We start from the raw sequence: 20,917 nt of genomic DNA, 5'->3' as shown, positions 1-20,917 counted from the left end.
CAGGTTGGACACAACGAAAAGAATCAGCCGAGATGTACCTGCAGGTAAATGAAACCTTCTCCGTTTGTCTTTTTCGTATTGAATACACCAAAAATATCATCCACATACCTGTACCATACCCTTGGAAAATACTGAAACTCTTAACTAATTTGCTTTTCAGATTGACTCGTGAATTATTCAACCATAAACAGTAATAGGCAATCGTCTATAGCTATTCCTTCGTTTTGAATTCGTTTTGGTACTGGAAATAGTTTTGCTCCATATATCTCTTGCCGGACAAACTAAGAGATCTGTTAATGTGCGGTTTAATGAGCATATAAAATATGGACTAACCCAAAAATCGAGTATTGTTGATCTTGCTACCAAAAATCATTAAATAAATATAAATAATTGAAGACGATAACTTGGTAATCGAAACATGCGTCGAACAGTGTAATTGTGAGGGTTGGTATTAGTGATTTTCAGTTTCAACAATTCCAACTTACCAGAAAAAGAGAAAATATTTTTTCTTTGTGTAACATTGATTAAATATAATTTACGAAAATAACAAATATATTCAAAACGAACTTTATCCGAAAGATTATACTCGCAAAATAAACGTTATTTCACAAAATTGAAACAACATTATATGCAAAATAATGACAGTAGTTATGATTAGAAGTAAATTTTCTAGTACTAAAATCAAAATTCATTTAAAAATCGATTAATTCCCAATTTGAATTGTAAATCTCTCTATCCAACTGTAAATTCCATTCTCATGAGTCGAAAAGAAAATTATCCCTAGATGAGACCACCACTGCACTTCCCAAAAACTCATTTAAGCGTTACCCCAACACCCTTCCGAATTTTTACTTCGATGAAGACACCTTATGAGGGCAGTTTTGACAGCGCTTCCAGTGCAATTGTGGAGAGTTTAAGAAGCAGAGAGCCACTATTGATCGCATTTTTTGATCCCTTTCCGCATTCCCTTCGCCCCACCCCCCCATTCCCTTCGCCGCCCCTCTTCACGACCTACGGTTCGCTAAATGCATCCTAACTGTGCACTTCCTACCGCCTGCATTTTTACATGCGAAAATTATTCTAAAAGAGTGCAGAGGACGAAGTTTTCAGAGCGCTGTTGCCAAATATTAAGACCAACCCTAATAAAAAAAATCTTACGTTAAGGCCGTGATACATTATGTAGTTTTCGATATCGTTTTCTATACAGTTGTTAATATCGAAAGAAACTGTACAGTTTTCTGTACAGGGAACTTCCATGTTCAATAAATTGTGTAAGACATTTATGTAGCCATCTATATTGATATTTACGAAAACAATAGCTCTGATTGGTGGTATAGAACTGCCAAAGGACATTGTTAATTGATATTTATGATTTTTTATTTCATTGTATAACCATATTTCTTATGTTAATGTGTTTAATTGGTTCCATTTTAAAAAGATTAATCAAATAGGTCTGAGACATCCTCGAAAAGATTTTATATACTATTGGAATTTCTTGCAGAAGCTCTTTACTCAAAAAATTTAACACGTTCGATGTCAAACGATTTGTTTTTCTTTGAATCAAAGGCTTTATCTATTTTGCTTATTCCGAGAATTGTCTTGGCAAACAGTTTGGAACATAATTTATATATCCAACTACTGAAAAAAATAATTTCAACAAGGAATGACATTAAGTTAAGTTGTACGCCAAACATAAACACGACACCGACACATATTTCGCAGAAACTAGCGCAAAACTAGTGCAGGAACTAGCGTAGAAACTAGTGTAGAAACTAGCGCAGACATTAGCGCAGAGCTGTAAAGAAATAAGATGGGGAATGGCGTTTCTGTATAATATTCAATATCGAAAACTATGGGAAAAAATTGAACTCAGAGGAAACAGTATTCAGACACAGCTCATAGAAGAAAAACACTTTTGATTTTTCATTTAGTTGTAAAGTTTCTTGTCACGTAATTACTATTTTTATTTACGAGAAACTAATAAAACCTCCAAAAGTTTCAATTCCAAGTATCTCTTCCCGACAAATTTCACGAAAATACGATTTAGTCCAAGTATAAGTTGTGTATTCTCAACAGTTTAGTTTATTTGCATCTTGCAAGGTGCAGGGTTATTGCGAATCATAGTGTAATTGGGAAAAATTAGGAACATTTGATGAAAATAGATTAATAGTATGCATGATGTTGGGAAATCAACGATTTACGAAGTTATTAAAAAAGAGAAATGTGGCGAGTTTAAAACAGCACATAAAGCTCCGGGAAAACCAAAATTTCAAATAGAAAATCATTTGAAAGAAAGACTTCGAAGGAAGTTCTACTTTCTGATACTAGATGAAAGTTTGTTCACAGTTCAAGATGATAAGGATTAGCTTGAACTGAGTCAAGAGAAACTTTCCAAATAAATAGGTTTTCACTGGAAACACAAACATTTCAGAAAAAGTCGATTCCAATAAAATGAAACGATATTGTACTATGGAGAAGAAATTACATACGGACTATAAAAGAAATGAAAAACCAAAGTAGAAATCTATTTAATCTAAGTTGGAACCGTTGGCGATATTTATACTAGGTAAATACACTGTTTTTAACAACACTCATAAATACACTGTCTGTCGCTCGTTTCGATAACCAAGTTATCATCTTCAGAGACTGACTATTTTATTCAGATGAAACATGGATCAGTGAGTCACATATATCAAGAACGAAGACAGGCTTTCTCAATGAATTTATCTACTGGTTTAGATCAACCAATAATAAAGGGGTGCGATTGATAATAGTACTCATCTGCAACTTTTGTTTTGATTTTTTCAAAGATACTTTGTTGACTTTTATATTTATGATAGATCTTCTACCTCAGAACTCTATAATAGTAATGGATAAAGGAGATTTACAGAATTGGCTAAATTCAAATAATATAAAGTTCCATCCTGATTCTTTGAAAAAAAATTGTATTTCTTAGGAAAACTCAAAAAATATGGAATGGGTGAAATTGTAGGAAATCGTGGAATGACGACGGCTATATCATTGACCACTAAACGTGATTGAACTAGTATCGGCACAGATAAAGATAGAAGCTTCAAGAAAAGATTATTTTTCCAAAATAAGTGATTTTAGACGGTTGTTTTTGGGGGCTATATACAATGTGAAGCCGGATCACTGAAGAAAAAAGAGATAATATTACTGATAAAATGATTACACTTATTGTGCATATTTGTTGCAACATCTGATTCTGATTCAGATTTGGATTAATAAGAAGTAGTTCCACTTAAACTGAGAAGTTTATATATCAAAATTCTTCTATATAATCAGTATTCCATTGCTCTCTATACCTTGTGGAAAAATAGAGCATTTTAGAAGAAATTTCACTTTTTTACCTTCAGCGGTTGGGAGCAGATTAATTAATATTTGAACGAATAGGTATAACTTGAGATAAATAAGATAATATTTTAACTTTAACTAAATATGCCTATGGATTACGAATGCTTCATCATTTTATTACTCTCTAATTCATAAAAATAGATTATGATTTGTCATTTGACGGGCTTTTATCAGTATTCTGTATGTCAGTTTTTTTTATTGTATGCAATGTGTTCCACATATTCACATAAATCTAGTCTAAAATCGATAAATTGGAAGATGTGGCGCACCACTCCATTTTTAAATCAATTTAAGTAATTTTTTACAGCAATATGAAGTGTGACATTTTGTGTGTGAATATATTTTTCTGCTCAGATAACTTCTTATGTCTTTGAGTTTTATGGTATCGCTTCCATATTAGATAACTTACTAAGCGTATTCAGCATGCCTGATGGTTTATATGTGTTGGGATCTTTTTTCGGGATCAACATGACCTTGGTCAGCTTTCAATTGTCAGGAAATTATTGTTTTGCCAAAAGATAATTCATTATTTCTTTAATTCAGTTTGGTGTTTTGTATCTTTATAGTATCTGACAAGATGCCTGGTTCTGGTGCTTTGCCATTTTGGATACTTCCAGCTACGTTGGTATCGCCCCAAATACTATTTTTGATTTCTACACAGAGGTCTTCAAAAAATTGATTTTCCCCTTCTTCGATGTCATTGCAAAGCTCTTCATTTCTTTACTAGCATTCTTAACTCTCCTTGCTTCCTTCAGTTCTTGTTGGAGTCTATTCTTTTGGTTTCTATTTCAAATAAAGTTTTCTTCACAGTTTCTTAGAATTCTCTCGAAATCATGTTTTGTTCTCATTTTGTAGCTTCTTTCGACAATTATTAAGTCTATTAATGTTCTGCCCATTATAACTTGCTGTACCACTACCATTATTAAGTTGATCAGGTTCTCAGAGATGTTTTTTGTCGAAATTTGGTTATGTTCAATTTATGACAAAGGTTCCTGACGTCTATTGCTACTAGTGCACAAAATTTTATTTTGAATTCTATGACCGCTGGTAAAACTGACAGCGTTGCGTCAATACTAAGTTTCCCTTCGTAAAAATCGAGCTGATACTTGTGGAATCCGTCTTTCAATTCTATCTCTTCAGTTAGTCTGTTTTTGCTTAGTATTTCCAGGAACTTAGTAAGCGAATTCAGCATGTGTTGGGATCAAGAACTTGGTAAGCTTTCAGTTGTTTTGCCAGAAGATCGTTCATGATTTATTTAATTTAGTTTAGTGCGCAGTTTGCTAGTATCTTTATGGCGTCTGAAAGGCCTTGTCTGGCTCTGGTGCTTGCCATTTTGGATACTTCCAGCTAAGTTGGCTATCTCTTGATCAGTAAAAGCTTCGATGTTACTTCGTGTCTTTTCGCTTGGAGATCTTTTAGCTTCGGCTACAGACATTTCACCTGAGTCATATTCTAATGATTCTCGTCCCCAGCGAAGCAACTCAGACCAATTTCCAATTGTTGAAAATGATGGACGCAAGTCACCGTCAACAGGTTCTATTCTGTTTTTGATTCGTGTTGTATTAATCCTTCTTTAGTCAAAATCTTAGAACAGCGTGGTCTTTCTGATGCTGTGAGAAACTGTTTAATCAATTTTACGTGGTTTAAATTCCAAATTCTATTAATATAAATCATTTTTCAATTAATTGGGACGATTGAAATAATAAATATTCATTGCTTGCAAAGATGAGTCGTATAGAGCTACTGTAGATGGTAGATGGCGGATTCTTGTTTAAACCTCTTTAAGCCTCCTCGGTTAACGGACTTGACTCTCGCTTATTTATATGGGTGAGGACAAAACAACATGTAATGAACGACTTAGAGATGATAATAAATTTGGAAATTGAAATAGAACACTTAGGTTGGTGTTTTTGGAACCGTTGGTGAACTAAACCAAAACTAACAATTACATTGTCTGATGCGCGTTTCGATAAACTTAATTTACCTTCAGTGTCTGAAGATGATAACGTGGTTATCGAAACGCTCGTCAGACGCTATAATTGTGAGTGTTGGTGTGGTGGTAGTGTAAACCGAATATTCAATATATTTTTTATGTTTGTTCTTGTATAATGAATCTAACAAATAACGATATATTTTTATTGTTCTTGAATACACTATCTGATAAAAATTTGTCCATTAATAATCACTGATTCTTATGATTAATTTTCATAATAGATCATCCACATCCACGCTATTGATATTTTCTTGCAATTTAGTGTTATTGTTTTTGTCTTATATCTATGACGTCACGCAATATGGCGGCCTCACTGAAATATTTAAACTACCTATAAAATTTTAGAATTTTCAATAATTTTGTTCTCTATAAATTAATCAAAGAATTAAAAAAAATTATAATAAAAATTGTATATAAATTATCCCCAACTATATTTTTCTCAACCGATGCAAGTACTTTGTAATTAAAAACAAGGTGGAGGTGGTTGTTACCAAAATCTATTATGATTATAATCTCTTTTTCTCCGTGCAACTATTAGTCTTCATATTGAAAAAAAGTTTTGATATGAAATAAAGTAAAGGCTGCTGATTTCACCCCCGTACAATGTAACAGAAATATTGAATAAAAAAACGTAGTTAATCTTCTACGACTGCCCGAAAATTAACGGATTTCAAGTTCCTAGGGTTACTGATATTTTAGAAAAATTCAGCTTTAGTAACTGTCTTTTCAGAATTGTTTATCAGAAAGAAACACTCTGTATTTTATTTTACTAGTAAAAATAAGAAATTTACCATAAGGTTCGGAAAATCCGTCTGGTCTTTAATGGCTTATATAATGATTTATATTGATGTATATTCAAAATAAAGTACGCATTCCATTGCTATGTGTTCTGCTCGTTAATAATTTCAAACTTATTTTTAACTATCAAGTGTGCTAATATAACTAAATATATTACTATGTGAGGTATCTCAAGTAATTAAAAATCAACTTAACGAAATGATTTTCACAATACGGATTACATATATACCCTAGAGAACTTTGTTTATATGATTGACCCTTTTCACACTAATTAAACCTTCATTTGGTGTAGTTATTATCGTATTTATACATTTTGTCTCGATATAATATTAATATAGATTGTATCGAGCAAACATTTTAAATATCAAAGGCGTATTAATAATATGTTTTACTTGTATCTAATTCTCTAGTCAAGCTATGGGCGCTGATGACGTAGACTACCGGCTGAGATGGTACAAAAGAAACGAGTGCAGCGATGTAGATATTCGAATTTTGATAATTAATCGTGAAGCACTATAAATGCTAGAAAAACTAGATAAATTGCTAAATTTAAGTTAGAATGTGGTATAATAATCCAAGCTTATTATTTTCATTTTACTTTTTCGCCTTGATCGCGTTTTATACACAAAGTATTAATAGAGGTAATGAAGAATGTTAACCTGGTAGTTATTACGTTCGATAATTACCAAATTAAAAATGTATCTACAGGAATTTAATGCGTATATTTGCAGTCGACTGAACATGGCAGCAAACTGTTTTTGTTTTCTATCAAATTTTCTCAACCTAACATGAATATTCCACTAAAAATCAAAAAATGTAAAAAGTGTTCGGTTGGATGAAACATATTCATAAAAAATGCAAGAAACCAACAGTTTGTGCATGGTCCTAGAAGTACTTGGAAAAAATCGTAATCCCCTTTTGGCTCCATACACATTTCCCAGCGATGTCCAATAAGTTCGATACCCTTTCCATAATAAGACTCGTCAAGATCCAGAAAACAGCCATTTTGTCAAACTGGGAACAGAGAGTCTAGATCTGATGTATAGGGTGAATGAAGTAGCAATTCAAACTTTAATTCATTAATTTTGGTCATTGCAACAACGGATGTGTGCGGTCGTTTTGGCTTGATTGTTTCAGTCAAACGTTGCAATAAGTTCGCCGTTGATAATTTTAATCTTTTTCAAGATATTCAATGAAAATTATCTCAAAAAAACGACGCCATGACCTTGCCTGTAGATGGAACTGTCTTTGCCTTCTTTGGAGCCAGTTATCTCTTTTCATTCCATTGCTTTGATTACTCTTTTGTTTCGGATGTGAAGTGATTTACCCAAGGTTTCTTTCAAATTATAGATAATTTGAGCACTTCAAAAATTAGCTAAATTTTCTCGCCAATGAACTTTTTTTCACGATAAAGAATTCCAATAGGAAAAAACCATTAAAATTGACTGTAAGTACTATACCCTTTGATTCTTTTTTAACTATTCTTACATATAGCAATTCCAATACATTTTTCAATAACGTGGTCTGTTATAATCCATTTTTCTGGTCATCCAGGTGCTCTTCCAACAGACATTAACTCACCTCTTAGTTCCCCTGAAGGAAGCCGAACAGCTTAATGGTTAAGGCAGTCGACTTGTAATTCACCTAAAATACTGTGATGTCGATAAAAATCAAGTTCTATAATAGGAATCGTCAAGCTCTTTAAAATAGCCATTAACTGCCGATGTCACTTCTTCATTGTTAGAAAATCTTTGACTACAGTGCCATGTTTTTAATCATGGGAACAGAAATTAATCCTAGGGGGATAAATCTGGCCAATAAGTGAGCTGATGCATTGTCTTGATGAAGCAGCCCTTTCTTTTTAGCCAAATGCGACCGTTTTTGCTTGATTTCTTCGCTTAAAAGTTGCAATAGTTTTTTTTCTTTTACAAGAAAATTATCCCAAGAAACCGACGCCATGACCTTGCCTGTAGATGAAGCTGTATTTTACTTTTGGGACTATTCTCGTATGTTCGTGAACGTGTCCACACCACCTTCAATTCTGTTGAATTCAATAAAACTTTCTCAGTGAAAGTTTCCACAATCTTTGGGTTTGAATCTTTCGTTCTTTTTTTCACCATTCCCATAGTGAGTCTATTTGAAAGTAAGCTAAGGACGGATCAGGAAAATAATTGTAGAATATTCTCTGATTTGGTTCTCTTAGTAACTCATCGACTTTGCTTTCCAGTCCTGAGCAATGGTTTTACTTTCATTTCATTTTTTATATTATTTGAATGGACATCAATTTTCCAAGCAGATTTTTTCAAATTTGTATCCATATCATACTTCATAGCTTGTATTGTTATAGTACCAACAACCAGATGCATAAGCATACACCAAGAAAGATTATATTTCTATCTTACCATATGATTTCCATGTTTTGTCCAATATGTCCAATGATTGTACTTCAGACAAGCGCTTTGATGCAGTTTAGAGAGAGAAATGCTTTATTGTCAAAAATTGTTACAATTTGTAGACAAAAGCTTGTTGAAACTAAAAAACAAACGTAAAAATAACTGAATAAACAAACGAAAACCACAATAAGTGACAAAATTTTAGGTAATAGTTAGTATATAATTATATAAGCAAATTTAAACCAGTAAGCCGCATGCCCGGAATTGAATATTATTATTAAAAGTCGTTTACAAAGCAGAAGGCACTTTTCAGTAAATATGCCCTCAAATTATCACGAAATGCGAGGAAAGATGATATCGATTTGATTCGAATTGGCAAGTGATTGTGCATTTTTTTCGCATTGTAAAATATTGAGTCCTCAACTAATTCTGAATGTGGAGTAGGTAAGTAAAGGACGTGCTCCGCGTTCTTAAGTGGATTTGAAATTGGAGAAGCGTGCTTACGAATTAGGCAAACGGATTCAAAGATTAATAAGGGAGGAAGAGTCAAAATTTTTAATCCCCCCAGAAAGGAAAAGCATATTGGAGATGCGACTCAATAAGATCATAATAAACTGTCAAGGAAGTGAATAAGTCCAATTTTTTTAAACTGATCTCAGCGCAATATAGGATGAATTTAATTTTCATTTTTATCTCCTTCTTTATACAGAGATATAGCCGTCTTAACACGTTGAGCCCCAATCAAACTTGTGTGTGTGTGGTCACAAGGCGTGTTCTGGCCCTGAAGTAAAGTTTACCGCTAAAACTTTCCACAAGGCCCAGAACAAGAGGTGTTGATGCTTTCTAAAAAGCATGCTGATGTGACATTAAGGATTGACACACGATTAGTAGCCTCAAACCGTGGTCGACTATGACCAAGACGATACATCTATCTGACCAAATATTGCTATTGAGCTGTTATTTGTTGTAGAAACGATAAATGTTCATATTCTTTATAAAAGAATAATAAAATAATAAAAAAGAGAATGTAGCAATTACTGATGTTTTAAGTTTACCAAATAAGTTACTGAAGAAAGAATTGATCAAAATACGCCAAAACCAAAAAAATGCATTGCCTAGTGAAAAAAGAAGGTGTAAGTCAAAAGGTGAGAAGAGATGGTGTAGGGTACAGTGAAAAAAATTATTGTAAAATTCAAAGTGAAAAAAGTGATTACTTATTGCAGTGTTTGTCTTGGAAAACCACATTTTTGTAATCAGTGTTTTGCGAAAAATAGAAATAATTCAGATTGCAATAACAACTTTTCAATTTTATATTTATATTATAATATGTTTTTCGTCATGTTTTGTATACAGAATTAACAATTATGTCAAAGAAAACACTTAATATGAAAACTAGAACAAAATCAAATGAACCAAGTGTAGGATAATGTTCCAAAGATCCGAGACGGTCCAATTTTACTGTAAAATATATTTAAATACGGTTCCTTGGCCATGAAGGAGGTTTGAAATAAAATATATCGTGCGGTCCATAGGATGGTTTGTGGGGAAAGTTCAGTTGAGGGCCTATGGATCGCATCAGAGCTCAACGTGTTAAGGCAACTGGGAAAAGTGCCATTTTTAAATGAAACGTTAACTGAAGTGGTAAAATTATTCATTAGAACCATATCTCCTTGAAATTTCAGGAATTAAAGTGGAACTCAGTTATATATGAAACAATTTTAATATTTTTTTATTTCATTGTACTAAAATTCCGTTACTTCACCAAAAGGTAAATACCTCGACTAAAATTCTAATCAAAGTCGCGGAAAAAATTTTGGATACTACAAATACCGTAGAAATTCTTTGTTCTATAAGTCTATGGGTTAATCCTTCGATATTATAATAAAATTTACTCTTCTGTTAATTTCATGTTAATATTCCAATTTTTTTTCGAAATTTTCTATCTATTCCAATTATATCTTTGCTTTCTATTATTATTTTTATTGTTGATGAATATATAAAGTTTCAATTCGTTTTATAGATGATTTCATCAATATTATTGCAATATTATGGCAATAACTGGATTTAAATACCGATAAAATGTTTTAAATGGTTACCTTTATACCACTAGTATACTGCGGCTATGGCAGGAGTATTTCCAAAGACAAACCAAGGTATATACACCCGGCAAACGCAAGAAGGAGACGATAGATAATAGGGATGCACGACGGCGATCTAGCTGGCGTGGGGAAGGGAAAATGCAAGTGCATGCAAGTGCCGTGTGGCGTCGCTAGCACTTGTTGCACTCACTATGACGTTACTACAGTTGTGATGCCGCCACCATTCATACAACTTCATCAAAAACGAATTTACTTTAGCAACAATTTAAAATACGAGCCCGCCAATATGTAATTTTCAACATTGAACCGAATTAAGCCGGTTTTTGATGTGTACGTGTTTGTTCAAAATATACTTTCCCAATTGTAATTTCAGTGTCAGTTTTACAAAAACAAACTTTTGGATTTTATTTCTTTTCAGATTAAGAGGAAAAAAATCATGGCGAGAAAACTACACCGTCTTTACGAATATCAATTTTTTAAGTGTTGAGTTTTTTAAAACTTTTTCAAACTGTGGTTAAGTGTGATTAATTGAACGAATATTTTTAGTGACTTGAGATTTTATACACAAATTATTTTTTTTAAATGAGTGCGGGCACCGAAACAACCTCTGAAAATTGTGTGTAATGAATAATTTGATGCGATGGGTAATATTGTTGAGAGCAATGTGACAAACTTGCCGCCTGTGAAAAATGGCGGATTGTTCTTTTTCGAGATGTATTCAACAAAGAAGGAACATTAGAAGAGAGTTGCAAAGATGGACAAAAAACATGGTTCATATAGTCGGTAAGTAGACAATGTATTATGTACACTTATGTTTCTTCTAATATTCGCCGTCCGATCAATATTAGAGCGCAACGGCCTTATGAAAGGAAAACAGTTTCTAACCTGTTGACTCTAATGTGTTCTAAATAAGTTCTATTTCTCCTAGAAACTCAAACAATAGAGATAAACAGATTTTAGAGGGGAAGAAAGGGATCGGAGGGGAAACGTAGCTCGTTTTTGGGAACTATGTACACTTTAATGATTTTTAAGATGCACTTTTTTATATGCGTCGTAGTCGCATTTTTCTATAACGGCGCCGGATTATTAGTTTTCTTTTATTTTTTCTGGAAAATTCGCCATTTCCTTCATTAAAACGATAGTACTTCGAGTGAGTATTGATCCAAAGCCAAATATTTTTCTTCTACTTTTTAGATTTTTCAGCATCCTTTTTGTAAAGAACCCGCGCCTTAAAAGTTTTTTTCTTTACACTTTTCTTATAATAAATGTTTGTACATTAATATTTGGGAAAAAATCTATGTAATTCTTGTTTTTAACAAAAAATCTTTGTATAATGTAAATTTCGATATATACATAGGGCAGACATCTCAGTATTTATAAAATAGACTAAAAGGTCATCATGATATATCAAAAAAACATAAATTCAATTATAAAGTTTCAAAAATTCTTAACACGAAAAAGAGAACTTTTAGAAATGCTTTACATTCTATAAATGATAAAAAAGACCTAAATAATTTACCTAAGTAAAACTTATATTTTGTAACTTCTAATAAATCTACAAATACAAGATATTATCAAGAAAAACCAATTTTAAAACAGAAAAGAACCAAAATCGAAAACATTTAGAAGCATTAATATATAAAAAGGTGCAAGAAATAAGAAATTTAAAAATAAATATATATTAGGATAGTTTATTAAACTAATTACTAATTGATTGTTACAATGTGACAAATTCACTATAAAAATATAATCGTAAAGTGTCCCTCTTTTAACGCAGGAAGATCACAATGAACAATATCTGAAATTTTTGTAGTAAATACACTATAACCAACTTCAAAAATTACTCCAAAAATTTCTTGTTGATAAACTTATATTACTAGTAAATATCTGTGAATAAAATACTAAAATTTCAAATTGTACTTTCCAGGCTAATAACTAATATATGGTTGTGCGAGTTTTCTAATGGAAAATAGTTACATTGCAATAAATCTGTATTAGATTGTGGATCAAACAAATTACGATAAAAGCTGAACAATCCCAGAAACCTCGTTGTAGTTCATTTAATCAATATTTTCAATTTGAAAAACAAAATTATTGTGGAAAGAGTTTTCAAAAAATTTAATTGAATAATTCACGAATTTCTCTATTTTTTTTTAGTTTCTAATTGTTAGTAATTTGAAAATGTTTAGATTTGATCAATGAAACAAAAATTATTATCTCTTTGTCATTAATATCGATTTACTTCAAACGTGAACTGGATGAAAAATAATCACATTGCAATGAATCTGTATTAGATTGTGGATCAAACAAATTACGGGAAAAGTTGAACAATTCTAGAAACCTGGTTTTCTTTTTTGTTTTATTGAAGCCCTATAATTTTTAGGTATACTAGTATTTTTCAAATTTTTAACAACTGTAGTTAATTCAATCTATATTTTCAGTTTGAAACACAAAATTATTGTGACAAGAGTTTTCAAAAAATTTAATTGAATGATTCATGACTCTCTCTAATTTTTTTAGTTTCCAGTTGTTGTTAATTTGAAAATGTTTAAATAGTTATACAAAAATTGTATTTGTATCTTAAGCATAAAATTCGTATTTTTGTGGCACATTTGAAAGAATTTTTAATCTAGACCTGCGGTTTCGGCGAATAATTAAACAATCTCATATGCCATTAAGAAAACGATTATTTCACAAACCCAATACAAAATTAACTATTTCGTTAAGTTAATAAAGGGCACTGTGTTTTATTTATATACATTTTTTTTCATAGCGTCGCACATATTTATGGTGCTTTAAGACCTTGGTTATTTTTTTGTCGTTTCGCATACATCTGTAACAAGGAATCTCGTATGTCTTACCAACAGAAATATCCGTTAAAATATTTTTCGATGTATCATGTACGTTAACTTTCTCTCTACTTATTACGAAATAATCGCTGAAACTACTTCGAACAAAGAAATATTTGAATCTGCATTTTAATCGTTTTTGAAATACAAATAATTTCAGAGGCAACTTTTTGGTTTAATTTGATTCACTTATGTATTTAGTGGTTAGTTCAGTAACAAAAAAAATATAAACTGAGAAAATCTCCTGGAAGTTCCATAACAAATTTTATTGTATTTATTTTTATTTTTTATATTGTAAAAATTTATTAATTAATTATTCATTATACAGGATTATCCATTGAGAATTATTCTCATACTAGGTGTATAAAACTAGTTTTTGTATTTAGTAAAACTTCCATTAAAAATGACACTTCTAATGACAGCTAACAGTGTTAATAGTATTTTATTCACGAGTGTAGTAGAATACTACACTTTATCCACGACTATTTAATATTTTTGTTGGAAAATTTTGAAACACTATTATTTTATAAAATTTCATACAATATTTTTAATATTTGTTGTCAAAAGCTTGTAAAAACTGAAAAACAATCATAAAAATAAGTAAGTAAAGATGAAAATGCAATAAAATTTCAATATATATATATATATATATATATATATATATATATATATATATATATATATATATATATATATACATGCCCGAAATTAATTATTATTATTATTATAGAAGGCATTTTCCAGTAAATATGCCCTCAAATTATTGCAGAATTCGGAAAAAGATGAGATCGATTCAATTTCAATTGCCAAGTGATTGTGCAGTTTTTTGCATTGTAAAATATTGAGCCCTTAAATAATTCTGAACGTGTAGTAGATAAGTACAGGTCGTGCTCCGCCTCCCTAGTCGTGCAACGATTTTTCTGAAATTGGGGAAGTGTGCTTACGAATTAGGCAAACGGATTCAAAGATAAATAAGGAAGAAAGAGTCAGAATTTTAAGTGTTTTGAAGCAGTGAGCCTTGCTGTTTAGTCCGAGTAAATATCTAACAACTCTCTTTTCCAGTTTGAAGATAGTATCTAAAAATATTTCTATAAAATAATAATTTTCTTATAATTTGAAAAAATAAAATGAAAATTACGTTACAAGGAATTTGCTTGTTTCCTCCTGTTTAAAGTCTTGTTTCTCATTAAGATTAAACTCTTTAAAGAAATTAATGATGATCGTAAAGGAAGAGTGGGAACACTCTTTTTTTTAGGTAAGAGCGAGTTTAATATCTAGGCTCAAAATAATTGATGCAAAAATAAATTTATTGATTGAACAATTTATAAGTACAAGAAAAAAATTTTAAATCACTTAAGTGGGTGTGAAAAATCATCGTTAGATAATAAAATGAAGTAAACTCTCTCTGAGAGTTAAACTTTTTCCGATTTTCGACTATACGTCTATCAATCATTTCTTTCTTACCAAATTTGTTTATTCTAAAAACAAAATGTTGGAAGGTGGAAAATGGAAAACTTTTATTCATCACGACAAGATTTGCTTTTACCAACAAAAACATAACAACACACTTGACTTATTTTTCCTTGCTGGGAATTCCATAACCATAATTTTTAGATACTAATTGTTATTAATTTTTACTTGAAATAATATATAATCAAGTGATAAAATTAAAAATATAATTATTTCCACATAAATATTTGTATACTTGCAATCAGCTGTAATCGGTTCGACCTACCTACTCTGATATTAAATTTCGCCACCAGATAGCGTACCCGATTGCTTGAAATCCTTCCTCATTTTTATAAATTTGTTTATTCCAATTCTCTGAGTCGTACATTTACTATTTTAGTGATTTAAATAGAATGTGTTCCTGGTTACATGTCGGAACCTTTGATAATTTGACACATTAAACAACAAAGCTCATACAAGATCTTGTAAATGGATTATTTTCATTTCATACATCTACATGTACGTATCTTGGTTTTAATTGTGCTCGTAATTTTTTTTAATTTTCTCACTGCTGGGACTTCTTCAAAAGATTGAAAATTCTGACTCTCCCTTCATTATTCATCTTTGAATCCGTTTGCCTAATTCGTAAGCAAGCTTCTCCAATTTCAGAAAGATCGTTGCACGACTATCCACTCCACATTCAGAATAAGTTAAGAGCTCAATATTTTACAATCCACAAAAAATGCACAATCACTTGCCAATTGAAATCAAATCGCGCATTTCGCAATAATTTGAGGACATATTTACTGGAAATTGCCTTCTATTCTCTGAAGGATTTCTATTCTAATAATAATATTTAAGTCCGCGCATGCTGCATACTGGTTCAATTTTGCTATGGGCTTAAATACTAATAATTACCTATAATTTTGTTACTTATTGTGGTTTTCATTTGTTTATTCAGTTATTTTTATGTTTGTTTTTTATTTTCTAGAAGCTTTTGTTTACAAATTGTAACAATTTTTTGACAATATTTTACTTTCTCTCTCTCTCTCTCTCTCTCTCTCTCTCTCTTTCTCTCTACATTAACTGTATATGCATTGATTAATACTGGTGAAAACTGTTTTTGTCACAGGAACTTTGTGATGATTTTTGTTTGAATGTACCATCATTTTTTTTTCAGTCACATCCAATTTTTTCGTGGCAGCTCTAGATTGTTTTTTAACCTCATTCGCGAGTTTTTTTTTTCAATATTCCGCGAAAATTTACTGCATTAATTGCAAAGTGCTATTTAAACTATTCTAATTTTCTTGTGTGCTACCAACATAAATCCTGGGTTCCACATATATGCTGTTTAACGTTTATGAGACTCCTATTAAGTTGGGCTAAACAACAATCTAGACATTTGCTTTTTCATATATCAACGATGGACGGAACCAGAAAATAATGCAAGTGATTGTTATTTTTGTTTGATTCAAACAAAAGGCCTCACAACAAAGTCCATACACACACAGCACCAAAACTTGTCATAATCAGAACAGACAAATCCTACATTTTGCCGAATTACCTGTGCCAAAGCCTACAAATCAAGCAGAAAGTCAGGATTTTGTTTCTAGTTCGGAATTTATTCTTAGTCAAGAATTATGAACCTCTAACCTTCAAAAGAACCGCATTTATTGATACAAAGTGATTTTAACGATTCAGTTTTTGTGTAAAAAACAAACTAAGCTTCTGTGGTCCAGATTAAACGACTGTAATTTAATTTCTCCTATATCGAAACTTTACTTTTCTAAAACAGATGATTTAGTTCACTGTAATAACATTCCTGTAGTGATGAATTCAAGTCACTGGAGATTTGTTCATCAACTCCTCAAAAACTAGCTTAAAAGCAGTGTTGTTATACAATGGAAACAAATGTCCTAACTTAACCTAACTTAACCAGTAACGGTTGTCCATGATATGAAAGAGACTTACGAGAACTTGAAGTTTCTTCTTGAACAAATTAAATGAACATTTTTGGAAAATTTTTGGAGATGTTAAAGTAATTGCTCGTTGTTTGGGCTACAGTTTGGTTACAGTTGTTTCGTTTACGAATGGTACGGCAGATACAGTTTTTTATACTTTTAATTGAAATTCTAAACAAATATTTTTTTTGGCAACCTATTTTGTACGATTTTTGTCGATAATATAATAAAATTGTGGTCGTTCCGCAAACAGTAACTTGATTAGATTAGAAACTTCCTCCGATTTACTAATATTTCTATCTCCTTCTAAATATCAAATTCCAACCGGTTATATCAGAATATTAATATACGATTCTAGATTTCGAAAGAGGCGTTTCTTAACAAACCATTAGAATCAAGGCCGGGCCTACACTATTTTGGGCGTCACATGAATGGGCACCTTCAGTATTACGGTAAATTATCCATGGGTGTCATAAAGTAGAATAAAAAAAACGTTCTATTGGATATATGAATTGTTTCCAATACATTTTTCTCTAAAGCCCATATAACACTATAAAAATTCTATGTTATATACGGGGATGGTTCCAGAATTATATCAATATCAATTGCACATTATAAAAATCCTTGCCGACAATTTTGTTTGATCTACCATAAGCGTAGTTACCTCATTTTAGAAATTTCTTATTTTTATAAATACTTTATATTTTATGCGAGAAAGTATTCGATAAAAGACAATCGAATCATTATAAATGGACGGCACATAATACGCCGTTGTTTAGACAGTTGCACTTAATTGTAGTCCAACTTGGAACTCAGAAGAAAATCATTATTATACCTCGATACCTTACTACAACCTAATATTAAATTATGAAATAGACGAGTAAATGTACCTGCCTGTAAGGGAGTTTGGTTTAAACAGGATACTAGACGCGAACTGAGCGCTTTTTGTATTTTAGATTTTTATTAGATTTTTTTGTATTTGAAACCACATGATGACAAAACTTGATGCAATGTTTCTAAGCTGGTATAATGTCCTTCGGATAATCTACTACATTTATATAAAGAAATTTATGAATTAAATTAATCTGACCACGCCACTGCTTATCGCATACTGTCTAGTAGGAATATTTTCAAAGAAATTGTGTACATACGCCTTCCGACATTTCGATTCGATGTTTTCATCGGTAAACAGTGAAGATGATGAGTACACTTGGACTGACGGTTTGTTAAATGTTTATTGAATTTTATACGGGGAATAAACATTATTTTTCATTTGTTAATTTGGTATGAGTGCCGTGAGTATTTATGAAATATTGATTGTTCCTTGTATAACTGTCTTCTGCAAAAGTTTTGTTAAAAAAATACATATATATTGTTCAACGTAATCTCCTTAAAGCTTCATACACTATTCCCATCAATGTTCAATAACTATCCAATTAAGTTCTCTAGAACATCTAGGAGAGATGTGCCCGCGTTGGCATACATCTCGTAATTATTTTTTTCGGGCAAATATTTGGTTGTTGAATAAAAAAATATCTAGTTTAACAGTATAAAAAATTATTAGTACCATAACTGTGTTTTTAGGTTAAGTAAATTTTTTAAAAAAATTACTTGGGGTATTCTATCTCGGACTGAATATTTCGTGTAAGATGGAATACACAACTCAAGTGGAGTTAGGTACAACTATTAATTCGCAAATCTGAACTTAACCAAACTTAAAAATATAAAAAGCACAAATATTATTGATAAACAAAAAGCAAGTGACAAAGTAGGGTGCTACTAAATAAAAATTTCACTTTGTTTTGAAAAGGCAATCCGCATATTCGCAGTGGAACCATTATTGACAAGTAATGAATCAATGTTCCATTTGGTTTGGAGCGAGATGCAAAAGATGCAGATTGTATCATCTTCATCCTCACTGATCTCTGTCTCTGATTGATCTTGCTTGGTTGTTATTAACCTTCTCGCAATTGTACCAGATTAATGTTTTGACTGGTTTGCATCCTTTCTTGCTAACTCAGCATTTTTTTAGCAGTTCTCATTTTTAAAAAGTCTCTTTCGGATGTTGTGCTCAAAACGACATATTTAGAAAGATTTTCGCGTTTCCGTTTCTTGCTCGCTGGACTTTGAAGGTCTTCAATATGCGTAAGGTGGAAGCTTTTGAAGTGTGGCTCTTTAGACGGATCCTTAAAATACCATGGAGGGGTCGGGTGACCAACGACGAGATACTAAGACGAATGAACAGAGAACGAGAACTATTAACCATTGAAAAGAGAAGGAAAGCTTCCTACTTTGGCCACATTTTTAGAAATAAAAAATTTGCCTTGTTACAGCTGACCATGGAGGGGAAGATAGAAGGCAGGCGCGGCCTGTTTAGAAAAATATTTTCATGGTTGAAAAGCCTTCGAGATTGGTTCCATGTACGTAATGCCGTAAATCTAATACGCATGACTGAAGATCGTGAGGAATCCCAAAGGATGATTGCCAACCTTCATTAGAATGAAGCATGCACTGGAAGAAGAAGAAGCTCGTATCAGCTTTTTGTAAATGTGAGATTTGTGATGGCAAGGATTCGCTGCTGGGTGTAACAGAATCACAGACACATGTGTTTTAAGTTCACTCAGGCAACTAGCAAAAAACAATCCCGTTCGCGTTGTTTTCCCAGAAAATTTCAAAAGTCTGAATTTTTTGCAGATGCAGTTTAAAAGGAGAGACATTAACGAGTAAAATGCACTTTCTTCCGTCTTGAAATGTTTTCGAGAAGATACAGCCGGGGACGTAATTTCCCTGAGATTTTACGTGGCGCAAAAACTTTTTAGTAAGATACGACCCCGATGTTTGTGCGTATTTTATAAAGTAATGATTGCTTTTTCGGAAAAATCACAAACAACCTTTTTTATAAAAAATTTCTTATACTACATTTTTGATCCCTTCACTTTTTCCAAAATTCGGCATAGATTTCGAGTTATTTGCAAAATTAAAAATTTTGAAAATTTAAACAAAAGTATATCACATAGTGGCCAAAATTTTGATGTTTTACTTTTACTGTATCGATAAAGAACCCTTAGAACTACCTAAATCCAGAAAATTAGAGACATAACTAATTTTCATGGGTCAGGTACTGTGATCACTGGACTATTTTTAAAAACCGAGAAAATACCAGTGGGCCTACTCGTTCGATATACCAACTCAGTCACATTTCCCTATAGAACATTGTTGTTTACTCTGTAGCTATATACTCATAGTAGTAAAAGACCATTTAAGTGGAAAAGAAGAATAATCTAACTGCATAAGTAGTATATTTAACTTTTTTTGTATATAGAAATGAAAAACATATCTAAACATCTTTCTGTCATCATCTCGAGTAATAAGACAGTTGGATTTGTAATAAATACCAGAAACAAATCAGTCCATCAACAATAATAAACATTATTACCATTAGATTGTCATATTTGATGAGTGACTACCAACTAGGTACGCAAATATTTTAATTTCTTGAACAAACCACCATAATTTATAAACATTATTTTGAGAATTTAATAGTTAAATGCTTATTTTCGTAACGGTTTCTCATCGTTGTAACGATTATAATAATATTATGATAATTTTTCAAACAGTATAAATTTACAGTTTGTAGAAGAATCTGATTCCGAGGTATGCCTAGGGCACGAGAAGATTGAACATCCTACCATTTTTCGTTTCTTCCTTATTTCTTCTTAGTTGTTGAGCTTCTAGAGATTACATTAGAATGCATTTTATTATACAATATACGAAAATTTCTGGGAGAAGCACCTGGATTTAAAGACATAATCAAATTTATGAAGATCTTCACCATAGCGTTCTGAATGTCCTTTCTGAAGTCTCATAACATTTTATGTTCGCGTCTTAAAATACTCAAGGTCATTTAAATTTGAGATATATGGCGGAAAATGTATGTAACTAATTCAAGGTCAATCATTAGTGGCATTATACGAGGGATGGCTGAAAAGCCGACTTTACA

At 31.6% G+C, this 20,917-nt stretch overlaps 1 protein-coding gene across 4 annotated transcripts in view; it reads left to right on the top strand.

Moving 5' to 3' along the window:
• Positions 1-20,917, top strand: part of LOC130894414 (mushroom body large-type Kenyon cell-specific protein 1) — a 217,959-nt gene that overhangs the window by 25,511 nt on the left and 171,531 nt on the right. For 2 of the 4 annotated variants that reach the window (XM_057801254.1, XM_057801250.1), the window contains exon 2: positions 11,077-11,441. In XM_057801254.1, coding sequence (XP_057657237.1) covers positions 11,348-11,441 — 94 coding nt within the window. In that variant the 5' untranslated portion in view covers positions 11,077-11,347. Of the gene's footprint in view, positions 1-10,846; positions 11,442-20,917 lie in introns of those variants that run through there. The other 2 variants (XM_057801253.1, XM_057801251.1) reach the window with 2 other exon arrangements.

The sequence above is a fragment of the Diorhabda carinulata genome, chromosome 5 (assembly GCF_026250575.1).
Source record: "Diorhabda carinulata isolate Delta chromosome 5, icDioCari1.1, whole genome shotgun sequence".
NCBI classification, from domain to species: domain Eukaryota; kingdom Metazoa; phylum Arthropoda; class Insecta; order Coleoptera; family Chrysomelidae; genus Diorhabda; species Diorhabda carinulata.
This window is presented reverse-complemented; position numbering and strand designations above follow the sequence as displayed.